The following is a 14,982-nucleotide window of genomic DNA, read 5'->3' as shown; positions in this document are numbered from 1 at the left end:
CCCATAGCTATGAATGTGTGTGTGAATGGTTGGGTGGGAACTGCTCAATGTCCTCGATGTCCACCCTGGCTAGCTGTCCTGAGCTAGCTAAGAAATCTGCAGTAAACAGTCAACTACGGCTGACATACGAGAAGAAGACATTCATGTCAGTGTATGTAAACTTCTGACTGCAATTATAGCTACAGTTACTGGCCAAAGAAAAGAAACATGTCCTTGTCTAAATTCCAGCTTTGACTTATCCTTTTCCTTACATCTACCCAGCCTTAGACTTTATCAAATGATGGTAGAAAGGATGGGTTTGTGAGCAGAAGTCTGCCCATACATGCATAGTGGGTTGATCTGCTCAGTTTATTGGCTCTCTCCCACTCTGCTGTCCTTTCCATGGAACCCTAAACTAATCAGTGTTGAAAACAAAGCATAAAATCCAACCAAAGCCCAATAGACAGCCCAGTACTGTGCCAAGACACAGTATCTATCAAAGTTATAGTAGTGCTTAACAGGTACCAGCCTGTGGACTTTCCTTGGCTCCCTATATAACCATACAATTTTCAGACTGTGATGGGGGTTCAGTATAAATTCAAAAACCTACCCCTAGGGAATTTGGATATTTACAGTAAAGTCTTCGCTTTTATATAATTCTCCCATTTTTTTTTGGCAATATTTGCCAATTCTCACCCACCAGTCAGCTCTCCCCTATAATAGGGCAGCTACCAACTGAGGAAGCTGAAGGTTAACACATACTTCCTCTGAGATTCTTGAGCATCTTTTTCTTAACACACTTTGTACTCAGAGAAGAGTGTTACATGCTATCTTTGATGTCCATGAGCTCAGAGATGCCCCACAATTTGCTAATGTTCTGTATTACCACTCAAGAGCATCATTGTTAACCCTGATACATAATGATGTACTTGCAACACATTTAAGACAATGCATAACTTTGTTTAGAAAATTATCAGAATTGGTTGCTAGTTAAATCATAACACTGGAATTACTAATACTATTATTGAATAGTATTATTTAATATTAGGTTTTTCCTCTTGCATTGAATGCTTTTATTTTGTTGAAGCACAAAACTTTATTGTTTAATCATTATCAGCTGTAATATGGTAATACTACTGATGATAATTATATATACATTTTATTCATTCAGATGTGACCTTAGTAAATCTCATCTCATCTCATTATCTCTAGCCGCTTTATCCTGTTCTACAGGGTCGCAGGCAAGCTGGAGCCTATCCCAGCTGACTACGGGCGAAAGGCGGGGTACACCCTGGACAAGTCGCCAGGTCATCGCAGGGCTGACACATAGACACAGACAACCATTCACACTCACATTCACACCTACGGTCAATTTAGAGTCACCAGTTAACCTAATCTGCATGTCTTTGGACTGTGGGGGAAACCGGAGCACCCGGAGGAAACCCACGCGGACACGGGGAGAACATGCAAACTCTGCACAGAAAGGCCCTCGCCGGCCACGGGGCTCGAACCCGGACCTTCTTGCTGTGAGGCGACAGCGCTAACCACTACACCACCGTGCCGCCCTTACCTTGGTAAATGTGAAATCAAATTTAAAGTAAAACAAAAAACAATCTCCAAACTAATTAATGATTTTCACAGTTGTCTGTGAAGATTCTCAGTCATCCAGGTCATAGTAAACTGTGGGTGGTAAAAGAGAGCAACTGGACTTGCTTGAAGATTTTTGAAGACGTTTCACCTCTCATTCAAAAGGCTTCTTCAGTCCTGTCTGACTAATAGGGAGTATCAGGTATTTTGTTTAGCCAGAGAGGATTGTTGGTATAAGCGAGGAGTTAAAGAAGCCATTTTTGTCAACCTGGAACGACCATCACTGAACAGAGATGGTGGTCTAAGACACCATTTATCAGCCACCTACAATGCAGTCCTTGGCACACTTCCCAGACAACTGAATGCACACCAAAACCCAGTTGTTTTCAGTGACTCACAGGAGGACACAGGGCCGCGTTAACCCTTGCCGAGGCCCCACCCCCGCCTGTTGTCAACTGCGCTCAGCAAATTCACCCCCTCAGACGTGCTTGTCTAACTAGACACAGAAATTTAAATAATGACAGTGGCACAATTAGAAATACTATTGAACGATAAAACTTTATATCCATCAACACCTATTTAATCGAGAAAAAGCAATGGTGAAATAGGCAATTGCATGGTGAAAAAATCCATCAGACGTCACGGTTAACAAGTCTGGTTAACTAAAGTTTAGCCTCAAGAAGCCTTTGAATGAGTGAGTCAATGAACAACATGTCAAGAACATAACCCAGGCCTACAACAGTTTCTTTAGTATTCAGAACAAGAACATTCATTTGGTATATAACCGTTTGTTTTCATTTTGGAATCCAGATGACTTTTAACTTGTGAAAACAAAGAGCAATAACAAAGAAAGAAAAATATCTTGCTTCTCAGAAATAAACCTCAAAATGTTAGGCTATGTGAAACATTTCATCCTTTCACACACGTAATGTCCCAAACAGCAGTGGCACACAGCTTTGCGCATTCAGTTTGACAGCCATGGGTCAACTTACAAGGGCACTTTCCTACTTTTCTGGAAAGCGAAGTCATTAATTAAATCATTGAACTCAAGCTGGCGTAGCGTGTGAAGACATGGTGGACAGTGATCATATTGACAATGACGGGTGATTTATGTGACGGGACAAGGTGGGCTTCCTTACGGGTGGCGAAATGCATCAAAAATGTTATCAATATGATCAAAACTTCTGAAAATATCGTTTCGTATTTTCCGATCTCGCTACCTCCGAGGCCCCCTGGTGGCCGAGGCCCTGGGCAGCTGCCCATGAAGCCCATTAGGATAACGCGTCCTTGGGAGGACAGAGAGAACCAACAATCCATTGATCAACTCCAACGACTCTAGGCCGTGCACACCCAGCCCCCAGTGACTCACACCAACAGGGTGACTCAACGACACCTTAGGATTACTTTTCATCCATGAGAGGATAAATACTTGATACTCCCTATTAGTCAGACAGAACTGAAGAAGCCTTTCAGATGAGAGGTGAAACGTCTTCAAGAATCTTCAAGCAAGATTTTCACAGTTGTTTTTCTGATCAGTCACAAAGGTAGGATTATTATTATTATTATTATTATTATTATTATGCTGTAATGATAAATATTAACATATAAACAACACTTTCATATATTGTCTGACTCTCCACAGCCACTAATGAGTGCTACACTGCGTTAACAGCATGACAAACACTCCACCCACCAGTTGTCAACTTTTCCAGTCTTTCTTCTCACTTCACCTAATCCCTCTATCATTCTCTTCTTCACTGTTTTTCCTCTTCCAATCATTCATTTCCTCACTATGATATTCACTTCCTCTCTCATTTTTGTGCTATGATGTAATTGCTCTCTCAGCCTCGCTCTTACTGTATTTTCCACTCTATGTGTTCTATCTTTATCCATCTTGCCCTTCCTCCCTCCCTCCCTTCGTCTCTCTATCTTCCTCCCTCCATCTCCCCTTCTCTGCTCACTTCTTCTGTCACCTGCAGTGGGTGGAGCTATGGAGCAGTGTTGGGTCGTCATTGGCTATTGAGGGAGGAGGCTGCAGTGGTATGGTGATGCTGTGCAGATGCTCAGCAGAAAGACAGGCAGCCACGTCTCTCTCTCTCTCTCTCTCTCTCTCTCTCTTCCTCTTCTTGTTTGGCCTTCTCTCTCTCTTTTCCATTTCAGTTCATTCTCTCTCTCTCTCACACACACACACAGGATGTAAGATAGATTTAGGCCCCATCATCCTTCTCTCCTCTGTTCATCCTGCTCCTCTCTGTTCATCCTTCTGTCCTCTTTTCATCCTGTTCTCCGGTTTCACTCTGGCTCTTCGTGAAGGATCACTGCACCCACTGAGAAACGCGACTACAGCAAACCAGGAACACACACACACACGGACTCTTCACTGGAGTGTACTACTGTGTTTTTTGGATTCTTGTTGCCACACAGTGCTGGATTTATTGGTTGTGTGTATTTTGAATGTGTGCATGTGTGTATGATCGTTGGACTCTGAATGCTCACACACTCTCAAGGAGTAGAGGCAGATCAATTCTTGCTGCTTGAGACTTTGCTGAGTTGTTTCTGCCTGAAGAAGGCCTTTCATATCCCAGGATGCTGTGCAGCAGGCCACGCCATTAGGCCGCAGCAGAATGGGTGGCGCCTTGAAGGGACAGGACACTGCTGATTGGACAGCTCTTCACTGGACGGGCACAGACACACAAACTGCCACTGCCCATGGGTGAGGACGAGAGTCCCAAGATAAACCACAGCTTCCTCCGAGACTACGTCACTGAAGGTTTGTACATAAACTCACACACATTCACACACACCTTGTACATGCACAAACCTAATACACACACTCACCAGACTGCAGACCATGTACAAACACCTACACACACATCTCAAATATAACACACACGTCAGGATACACTAACTGCTGACTCAGCAGCTCCTATGAATATTAAGCACAGAGTCAATATTTAATATCTTACACTAAAAGGAAAATGAAACTATTTATTTGCACTCAGGATTATATTATATTATATTATATTATATTATATTATATTATATTATATTATATTATATTATATTATACTACTGTGACAGTTTTATTGTAAATTATTAGCGGAGCGGATATGGTAATGCATCTACCTGATTTTTGATGCCTTTTGCGACTGTACGAATGTCCATGTACCACCACACGGAACGCAATCATAAGTGCAAGGCAACATATCTCATAAACACTTGACCACCAGACAGCAAAATTTGTATCTTTATTTACCTAAGATAGATGAAGGTTTATCCAGTGCTTATTTTTAATTTGCTTTTTCAAAAATAACATGGGATTATTTACTAAAAACCCATGGCATGACGAACAACAGCAGAGAGTCTCTGACAGGTGTAAATACATTTTATTTCTCTTGACCACGAGTATAGTATCAAACACCAGACATCAAACACCAGACATCAAACACCATACACAGAGCACTGTGACAACTTAAGAAAACAAAACAAAAATACTTAACGCAACATGGTTGTAAACAAATACACAATTTTGCAGAGTAATGTTGACAGACTCTGCTCTGAATGTTACACATCTCACTCCACTCAACCAAGAGTGCAAAGTTCTACAAATTCACTAAACGTGTACCATTAGCCTCTACGCTCAAAGTCTCATGCTAAACCACAGTTCAACCAGTGCACTGAACACAAACAAAACACACTCAATAAACAGCACATACACTTTATATCGTGTATGAATGACACATTAGGATGACAGGCAACAAAGCTTTGTAACATACTGCACTAAACCTCTGACAGAGGCACATGGGGAATATAAACACAGCAGCAAAGTCTGTTGTACAACAAATACAGCTTCCTGGGCTGAGAGCTCCAACCATAACATGAATAATGAGCGACAGCTCTGATGTTTACGCACATCAGGAGCTCTGCTTTCAGGTACTGTCAAATTAATCTTTGAATATATGGAATGAAACCCTGAATATATGGAATGAAACTTTGTATTCTGCCCCCGCTCCCACAGCTCGGCAGATAGACAACTGGTCCCAAGAAAAACTCTGACTCAGAGGAGAGTATTAGAGTATATTGAGAAACGCTGTAAAACTCGACAAACAAAATTTACAAATTAGTTTTATATACAGAAAATACCGTTATACAAATATGCGTTAGCTTCCGGCTAATGTTAATGGCAAAATTAATGTATATGCTAATGCTAACATTCGCTGCAATTGGTGAATGCACAAGCATAGATTTAGACTTAGACAGACTTTAATGATCCATGAGGGAAATAATTTTGTCACCGTAGCTTCATTGCACATAAAAGAAGTAAACACTGATAAAACCACAAGCATTCGTCAGAGTATTAACAATGTCTTTATTGTTTAAAATAGCCGCAACCAAATCCCAAGCCAACTGACTCATTTTTGCTGCAGGACAGCGGCAGTGCCTTCATGACATCAGCCAAGTTTCATTCCATATATTCAGAGTTTCATTCCATATATTCAGAGTTTCATTCCATATATTCAAAGATCGAAACTATGAATATATTGAATGAAACTATGAATATATGGAATGAAACTTGGCTGACATCATGAAGGCACTGCCGCCATCCTGCAGCAAAAATTAGTCAGTCGGCTCGGGATTTGGTTGCGGCTATTTTAAACAATAAAGACATTGTTAACACTCTGGCGAATGCTTGTGGTTTTATCAGTGTTTACTTCTTTTATATGCAACAAAGCCACGGTGACAAAGTAATTTCCCTCGTGGATCATTAAAGTCTGTCTAAGTCTAAATCTATGCTTGTGCATTCGCCAATCGCGGTGAATGTTAGCATTAGCATATACATTAATTTTGCCATTAACATTAGCCGGAAGCTAACGCATATTTGTATAACGGTATTTTCTGTATATAAAACTAATTTGTAAATTTTGTTTGTCGAGTTTTACAGCGTTTCTCAATATACTCTAATACTCTCCTCTGAGTCAAAGTTTTTCTTGGGACCTGTTGTCTATCTGCCGAGCTGTGGGAGCAGGGGCAGAATACAAAGTTTCATTCCATATATTCAAAGTTTCATTCCATACATTCAGGGTTTCATTCAATATTTTCAAAGTTTCATTCAATATATTCAAAGATTAATTTCCTGAACGGCATGCCATTTTATTTATATATATATATATATATATATATATATATATATATATATATATATATATACAAAACCCCGATTCCAAAAAAGTTGGGACAAAGTACAAATTGTAAATAAAAACGGAATGCAATAATTTACAAATCTCAAAAACTGATATTGTATTCACAATAGAACATAGAATCAAATGTCGAAAGTGAGACATTTTGAAATTTCATGCCAAATATTGGCTCATTTGAAATTTCATGACAGCAACACATCTCAAAAAAGTTGGGACAGGGGCAATAAGAGGCTGGAAAAGTTAAAAGGTACAAAAAAGGAACAGCTGGAGGACCAAATTGCAACTCATTAGGTCAATTGGCAATAGGTCATTAACATGACTGGGTATAAAAAGAGCATCTTGGAGTGGCAGCGGCTCTCAGAAGTAAAGATGGGAAGAGGATCACCAATCCCCCTAATTCTGTGCCGACAAATAGTGGAGCAATATCAGAAAGGAGTTCGACAGTGTAAAATTGCAAAGAGTTTGAACATATCATCATCTACAGTGCATAATATCATCAAAAGATTCAGAGAATCTGGAAGAATCTCTGTGCGTAAGGGCCAAGGCCGGAAAACCATACTGGGTGCCCGTGATCTTCGGGCTCTTAGATGGCACTGCATCACATACAGGCATGCTTCTGTATTGGAAATCACAAAATGGGCTCAGGAATATTTCCAGAGAACATTATCTGTGAACATAATTCACCGTGCCATCCGCCGTTGCCAGCTAAAACTCTATAGTTCAAAGAAGAAGCCGTATCTAAACATGATCCAGAAGCGCAGACGTCTTCTCTGGGCCAAGGCTCATTTAAAATGGACTGTGGCAAAGTGGAAAACTGTTCTGTGGTCAGACGAATCAAAATTTGAAGTTCTTTATGGAAATTAGGGACGCCGTGTCATTCGGACTAAAGAGGAGAAGGACGACCCAAGTTGTTATCAGCACTCAGTTCAGAAGCCTACATCTCTGATGGTATGGGGTTGCATTAGTGTGTGTGACATGGGCAGCTTACACATCTGGAAAGACACCATCAATGCTGAAAGGTATATCCAGGTTCTAGAGCAACATATGCTCCCATCCAGACGACGTCTCTTTCAGGGAAGACCTTGCATTTTCCAACATGACAATACCAAACCACATACTGCATCAATTACAGCATCATGACTGCGTAGAAGAAGGGTCCAGGTACTGAACTGGCCAGCCTGCAGTCCAGATCTTTCACCCATAGAAAACATTTAGCGCATCATAAAAAGGAAGATACGATAAAAAAGACCTAAGACAGTTGAACAACTAGAATCCTACATTAGACAAGAATGGGTTAACATTCTTATCCCTAAACTTGAGCAACTTGTCTCCTCAGTCCCCAGACGTTTACAGACTGTTGTAAAGAGAAAAGGGGATGTCTCACAGTGGTAAACATGGCCTTGTCCCAACTTTTTTGAGATGTGTTGTTGTCATGAAATTTAAAATCACCTAATTTTTCTCTTTAAATGATACATTTTCTCAGTTTAAACATTTGATATGTCATCTATGTTCTATTCTGAATAAAATATGGAATTTTGAAACTTCCACATCATTGCATTCCGTTTTTATTTACAATTTGTACTTTGTCCCAACTTTTTTGGAATCGGGGTTGTATATTAGTAAGATAGAACTTTGTCACTGTTTTAGAAACAATGAAATACAGTTTAGCAACTCTTGGTACTGGCAGTGCAAAATAATATATATACAGTGGTGCTTGAAAGTTTGTGAACCCTTTAGAATTTTCGATATTTCTGCATCAATATGACCTAAAACATCATCAGATTTTCACACAAGTCATAAAATTAGATAAAGAGAACCCAGTTAAACAAATTAGACAAAAATATTATGCTTGGTCATTTATTTATTGAGGAAAATGATCCAATATTACATATCTGTGAGTGGCAAAAGTATGTGAACCTTTGCTTTCAGTATCTGGTGTGACCCCCTTGTGCAGCTAAAGTTGCAGCAATAACTGCAACTAAATGGTTCCAGTAACTGTTGATCAGTCCTGCACACTGGCTTGGAGGAATTTTAGCCCATTCCGCCGTACAGAACAGCTTCAACTCTGGGATGTTGGTAGGTTTCCTCATATGAACTGCTCACTTCAGGTCCTTCCACAACATTTTGATTGGATTAAGATCAGGACTTTGACTTGGCCATTCCAAAACATTGACTTTATTCTTCTTTAACCATTATTTGGTAGAACGACTTGTGTGCTTAGGGTCATTGTCTTGCTGCATGACCCACCTTCTCTTGAGATTTAGTTCATGGACAGATATCCTGACATTTTCCTGTAGAATTCACTGGTATAATTCAGAATTCATTGTTCCATCAGTGATGGCAAGCCGTGATGGCCTAGATGCAGCAAAACAGGCTCAAACCATGATACTACCACCACCATGTTTCACAGATAGGATAAGGTTCTTATTCTGGAATGCATTGTTTCCCTTTCTCCAAACATAACGCTTCTCATTTAAACCAAAAAGTTCTATTTTGGTTTCATCCATCCACAAAACATTTTTCCAGTAACCTTCTGGCTTGTCCACATGATCTTTAGCAAACTTCAGACAAGCAGGAATGTTCTTTTTGGAGAGCAGTGGCTTTCTCCTTGCAACCCTGCCATGCACACCATTGTTGTTCAGTGTTCGCCTGATGGTGGACTCATGAACATTAGCCAATGTGAGAGAGGCCTTCAGTTGTTTAGAAGTTACCCTGGGGTCCTTTGTGACCTCGCCGACTATTACACGCCTTGCTCTTGGAGTGATCTTTATTGGTCGACCACTCCTGGGGAGGGTAACAATGGTCTTGAATTTCCTCCATTTGTACACAATCTGTCTGACTGTGGATTGGTGGAGTCCAAACTCTTTAGAAATAGTTCTGTAACCTTTTCCAGCCTGATGAGCATCAACAACGCTTTTTCTGAGGTCCTCAGGAATCTCTTTTGTTCGTGCCATGATACACTTCCACAAACACGTGTTGTGAAGATCAGACTTTGATAGATCCCTGTTCTTTAAATAAAACAGGGTGTCCACTCACACCTGATTGTCATCCCATTGATTGAAAACACCTGACTCTAATTTCACCTTCAAATTAACTGCTAATCCTAGAGGTTCACATACTTTTGCCATTCACAGACATGTAATATTGGATCATTTTCCTCAATAAATAAATGACCAAGTATAATATTTTTGTCTAATTTGTTTAACTGGGTTCTCTTTATCTAATTTTAGGACTTGTGTGAAAAATCTGATGATGTTTTAGGTCATATTTATGCAGGAAGATAGAAAATTCTAAAGCAGGGGTCACCAAACTTTTTTCTCTGGGGGCCACATTGTCGTTCCTGACTGTGATGGGGGGCCGGGGTCAGGTCAGCTATATAACATAGAATTGTATGACCCAGACAAATATGACCACCAGCAGGCCTCATTGTGTAGTAGAGATTACTAGCCTGGCACAGCCATCCCCACTACTATATCCACACTACTATATCAACACTTGATTCCTGGCACATATTTGTTTATCTTTACTAGTGGTTTGCAAAAGTAGTAATCGAGTCTTCACACTTTGTTTTAATTTGAAATACCACAGATATTCCATTTATTTATTTTCTAATAAAAATAACATCAAAGCTGTCAAGGTAAGAAACATCTGCCTAGTTGAGGTGATTGACACTGGCAAAGGTGAGTGAAAAATTATAAATTGTAGGTAGGCCTGTTGATATTATTAATAATATTAATAATAATTGTGTGCAGCACTTAATAAAGGTCAAATAAATAGGCCTATAAAGTAAATACATTTAAAAAAAACAGTGAAATTATAATAATAAGAGCAATAGATCACAGCAGTTGTGCTGTGTCCTGCATGTCATTGCTCTCATCCATGGCCAAAGCAAAAAACTCGAATTCTGACGCTCTCTCATTCAGCTGGTCATACACGTTGTCCCCCAAATCTTTGGTTCGCCTGGTCATAGTAGGTGCGGAGAGACTCACCGCGTTGAGCGCATCCTTCTTGTCGGGACACACCTCCTCGGCCACAGCAAGCATGCATACTTTAACAAAGTCCCCATCAGTAAACGGCTTTCCATGGGTAGCTAGTGGGTGAGCTACCTTATAGCTAGCTCGGACAGCAGCCTGGTTGATCTGGGTTTGGCGAAGGAATACATCCTGTTGCGCAGCCAGTCCGCATTTCATCCTCCGAATCCTGTCTTCTCTTCTTTGCCCTCGCAAACTAGCATACTCTTTGTGGCGGGTTTCATAGTGACGACGCAGATTATATTCTTTGAAAACCGACACACTTTCTTTACATACAAGACAAACTGCACGGTCCTTACACTGAACAAAAAAAATAATCGGTGGTCCACTGTTCTTTAAAAACTCTGCACTCTGTCAGCTTTTCGCTGACCGCTAGCCATTTTGCTGTCCTGAACACTGACAGTTCTCTGCGCGTGCGCTGCCTGGCACTGCTTGATCACGAGCATATGACGAAAATTCGGAAAATATGAATAGTTCATTTTATAACTAAATATCAATTTTAATTGATTAAATCAACAAAATACAAGATGCAGACATGTTATTATTTGCCAAAAAGCAATTAAAAAAAATAGGCCATGACCACTTTTGGGGATTGCCTCATAGGGCCGGTTCAAGTGGTGGGGGGCAGAGGGGCTGGGGGGCCGGTCAAAGGGGGGTGGCGGGCCGGAGTCAGCCCACGGGCCATAGTTTGATGACCCCTGTTCTAAAGGGTTCACAAACTTTCAAGCACCGAGATATATATATATATATATATATATATATATATATATATATATATATATATATTATATAAACCCATTCTGTAAAACTCTGAAACATGCCATCATGCATACCAAAAAGTAGTTTTAATATATGGTTCATATTTTTGATGGGTTTCTTACGTAAATTAAAAAAAAAAAACCAACAACTCCAATTTCAGACAAAACATAAGATTCCTTTGCTCAATTTCAAAGGAATTTTTCACATTAATCCTTTCCGTAGAAAAGTGCAGCTTCTGTGAAATACAAAGTGTTTTCTAAAAGTTTTATATCATTTCACAATCTAATAACTTTGCCAATTCTTATTCAATTGACCTCAAATTTTAACAGCATATGTGGAAACAGGTCAAAATTTTATGTTTAATGTCTTTGTTTTTATCTTTTTAGTTATATAAATGTAATTCACTGGAAAAGAAAAGGTGTTTTGTGTGTTAGTGTACACTCAAACACAGTCGAACAAGGTTGTGCAGCATGCATTTATGAAAAAATTCTCTAAAAATGCACCAATTGCAATACAGATTTGGACATGGCACAAAAAGTTCAAAGAGGAAGGCTGTCTGTGCAAGGCAAAAGCATCTAGATGACCACCAGCATTAGAAGAAATGGTCGAGCGGGTTCGCGGATATTGAAAATTTGTGAAATCTTTCATGGAATCCACATACCTTTTGATTTTCTCATTTAAATTTTTAGGAATAAATATTATATTGCTCGACATTAAGCCTGTTAAGTTTCATTTGCATAGACTGGTTTCTGGGATATTTACATTTCAGATAATATAAAAAAAATTTAAACATCCTGTATTTGAGCAAGAGATTCTGCCAGAACTTTAAAGATGATGTGAACTGAAATTGAGAGAAAGAAACCACAGACATACAAATGTTGAAAAAAGATTGTTACCTGCTATCAAATAATATTTTAATTTACTTAGAAAATGTACTCTTTTGTACAGTCAGTACAAATACAATGGAACATCACTTAAAAATATCTGCAGACAGATGAGTGAATTAAACATATTGAAGTTCACTGTGTTTATCTGGTTTTCCTGCAGCTGATGTCATTTCCACTGTGGAGTTTAACCACACGGGGGATCTGCTGGCCACTGGAGACAAAGGGGGACGAGTGGTCATCTTCCAGAGAGAGACTGAGGTCAGGGGTCGAAGCTTAGGTGTAAATCTCATTTTTGTTTATTTATATTTTATTTATATATAAATTTTTTACTTTTAACAGTACACATTGTCACAGAGCAGCTTTACATAAATCCAGATAAAAATGTATTTCCCTAATGAACAAGCAAGAGGTAAGGGTGGCAAAGAAAACCTCTGTGAGATGACATGAGGAAAAATCCTTGAGAGATACCAGACTCAAGTGGGAACCCATCATCTTCTGGATTAACTAATAGAAAAGCCCATCCATTCGTCATCTGTAGCCGCTTATCCTGTACAGGATTGCAGGCAAGCTGGAGCCTATCCCAGCTGACTATGGGTGAGAGGCGGGGTACACCCTGGACAAGTCACCAGATCATCGCAGGCCTGACACACAGAGACAACCATTCACACTCACATTCGCACCTATGGTCAATTTAGAGCCACCAATTAGCCTAACCTGCATGTCTTTGGACTGTGGGGGAAAACAGAGCACCCAGAGGAAACCGACGCAGACACAGGGAGAACATGCAAACTCCACACAGAAAAGCCCTCGTCAGCCACTGGGCTTGAACCCAGGACCTTCTTGCTGTGAGGCAACAGTGCTAACCACTACACCACTGTGCCACCCTAATAGAAAAGCCATTTGACGAAAAGTTTGACTAAAATAGGTTTTTCGTCTTTTCGAAGGATCTTGTGGATTATCAAAATTCATATTAAAAGTCCCCAAGAATTAGTTTTTTTCAATCAAAACAACCAGGTTTGAGACTGAGGCTGGCCCCACACTAGAGGATAATCTGGCCAATTTTAGGTCTGATTTGCCTCTTTCAATAATCACGGGGGAGTTCCCAATTCAAGGCTGATCAGAAGTGATTATCTGCCCAAATAATCCTGTAGTGTGAGAAATTTACAGACATAATCTTAAGGTCACGGACTGGATCATGTGTGATATTTATGACTAGAAATCCTGTAGTGTGAAAAGACAAGTTATGGAATATTGAACAGAGAGTGAGCTGACCAGAAAGTGTCATGTTTAGAAGAAGCCTTTATTTATCACATGTACACTCAAGCACAGTGAAATTCCTCCTCTGCATCTAACCCATCTGAAGCAGTGAACACACACATACAAGTGAGCAATGAGCATACACACACAATCAGAGTAGTGGGCAAATATGCTACAGCGCCTGGGGAGCATTTGGGGGTTAATTGCCTTGCTCAAGGGCACTTCAGCTATGATACAGAGGGAGGGGAAAGTGCTGTTCCTTCACTCAACTCCCCTCAGGTTTTTCCTGATGGTTGGGGGAATCAAACCGGTGACCTTTTGGGCCCAAGGCTGCTTCTCTAACCTTCAGACCATGGCTGTCCCCTGGCAGTGGAAGGTTGGAGAATGTATTAAAATAACTGTATTAATAATCATGGGTTTCACTCTGCCTATACCAGTGTACACAACAATGTGAGCTTGTAGCAGTAGCTTGCACTGGTTCATCTTCAGCTCATGCTGCAAAATGTACAGGAAAGGGTGACCAAAGAGTGTTTTTATCCATTGTTTCCCAAGCGCCAGCATCTCAATTGTTCCTAATGAGGAGGACATGTGCTGCATTCTTTTATTGTTCTCAAAATGTTCTGCCTTTTTGGCTACTCAGAGCACTTCAAACTCTGAACTTTTCAGAGTGAGTTTCTGTGACATCCCAAGTTCCCGGAAATGTCACTCTAAAATCATTCTGTAATCGCCAAGTGTGGGGTCCTGTGTTTTGATTGAATTGTCTGGTGTTTGGGTTCTTGTGATTTTAAAATATTAAAAATTGGTTAAATCTGTTATGTCTGTGGACTCCAATGTTTTAAAAATCAGTTAAGAGTTGGAAATCCTCTAGTGTGTATCAGGCCTACCTTTATCAAAAAGAAGTATACTTCAAGTTCATTTTATTAAGTATGCTTAAGTAAATTATATTTCCTTAAGTATACTTTTGTGTACCAAGTACACTGATATCAATGTACTTACAGTATACTTGTCTTGTCTCGTCTTCATCCGCTTATCCGGGGCCGGGTCGCGGAGGCAGCAGTCTGAGCATGGAAGCCCAAACTTCCCTCTCCCCAGACACCTCGGCCAGCTCCTTGGGAAGAACACTGAGGTGTTCCCAGGCCAGCCGAGAGACATAGTTCCTCCAGCGTGTCCTGGGTCTTCCCCGGGGCCTCCTCCCGGGGGGGACATGCCTGGAACACCTCCCCAGGGAGGCGTCCAGGAGGCATCCGAAAAAGATGCCCGAGCCACCTCAGCTGATTCCTCTCG

General features: G+C 40.4%; 1 protein-coding gene across 1 annotated transcript in view; it reads left to right on the top strand.

Annotated features, from left to right (window-relative positions):
• The first annotated feature begins 4,267 nt into the window (after nt 1-4,267).
• The window catches only part of ppp2r2ca (protein phosphatase 2, regulatory subunit B, gamma a), a 32,096-nt gene continuing 21,381 nt past the window's right edge, over nt 4,268-14,982 (top strand). The window contains exons 1-2 of the mRNA XM_060915913.1: nt 4,268-4,336; nt 12,602-12,699. Of these exons, the coding sequence (XP_060771896.1) occupies nt 4,276-4,336; nt 12,602-12,699 (159 nt within the window). The 5' untranslated portion in view covers nt 4,268-4,275. The remainder of the gene's footprint in view (nt 4,337-12,601; nt 12,700-14,982) is intronic.

The sequence above is a fragment of the Neoarius graeffei genome, chromosome 3 (assembly GCF_027579695.1).
Source record: "Neoarius graeffei isolate fNeoGra1 chromosome 3, fNeoGra1.pri, whole genome shotgun sequence".
NCBI classification, from domain to species: domain Eukaryota; kingdom Metazoa; phylum Chordata; class Actinopteri; order Siluriformes; family Ariidae; genus Neoarius; species Neoarius graeffei.
Note: the sequence above shows the minus strand (reverse complement) of the source record. Positions and strands in the feature narration are given on the sequence as shown.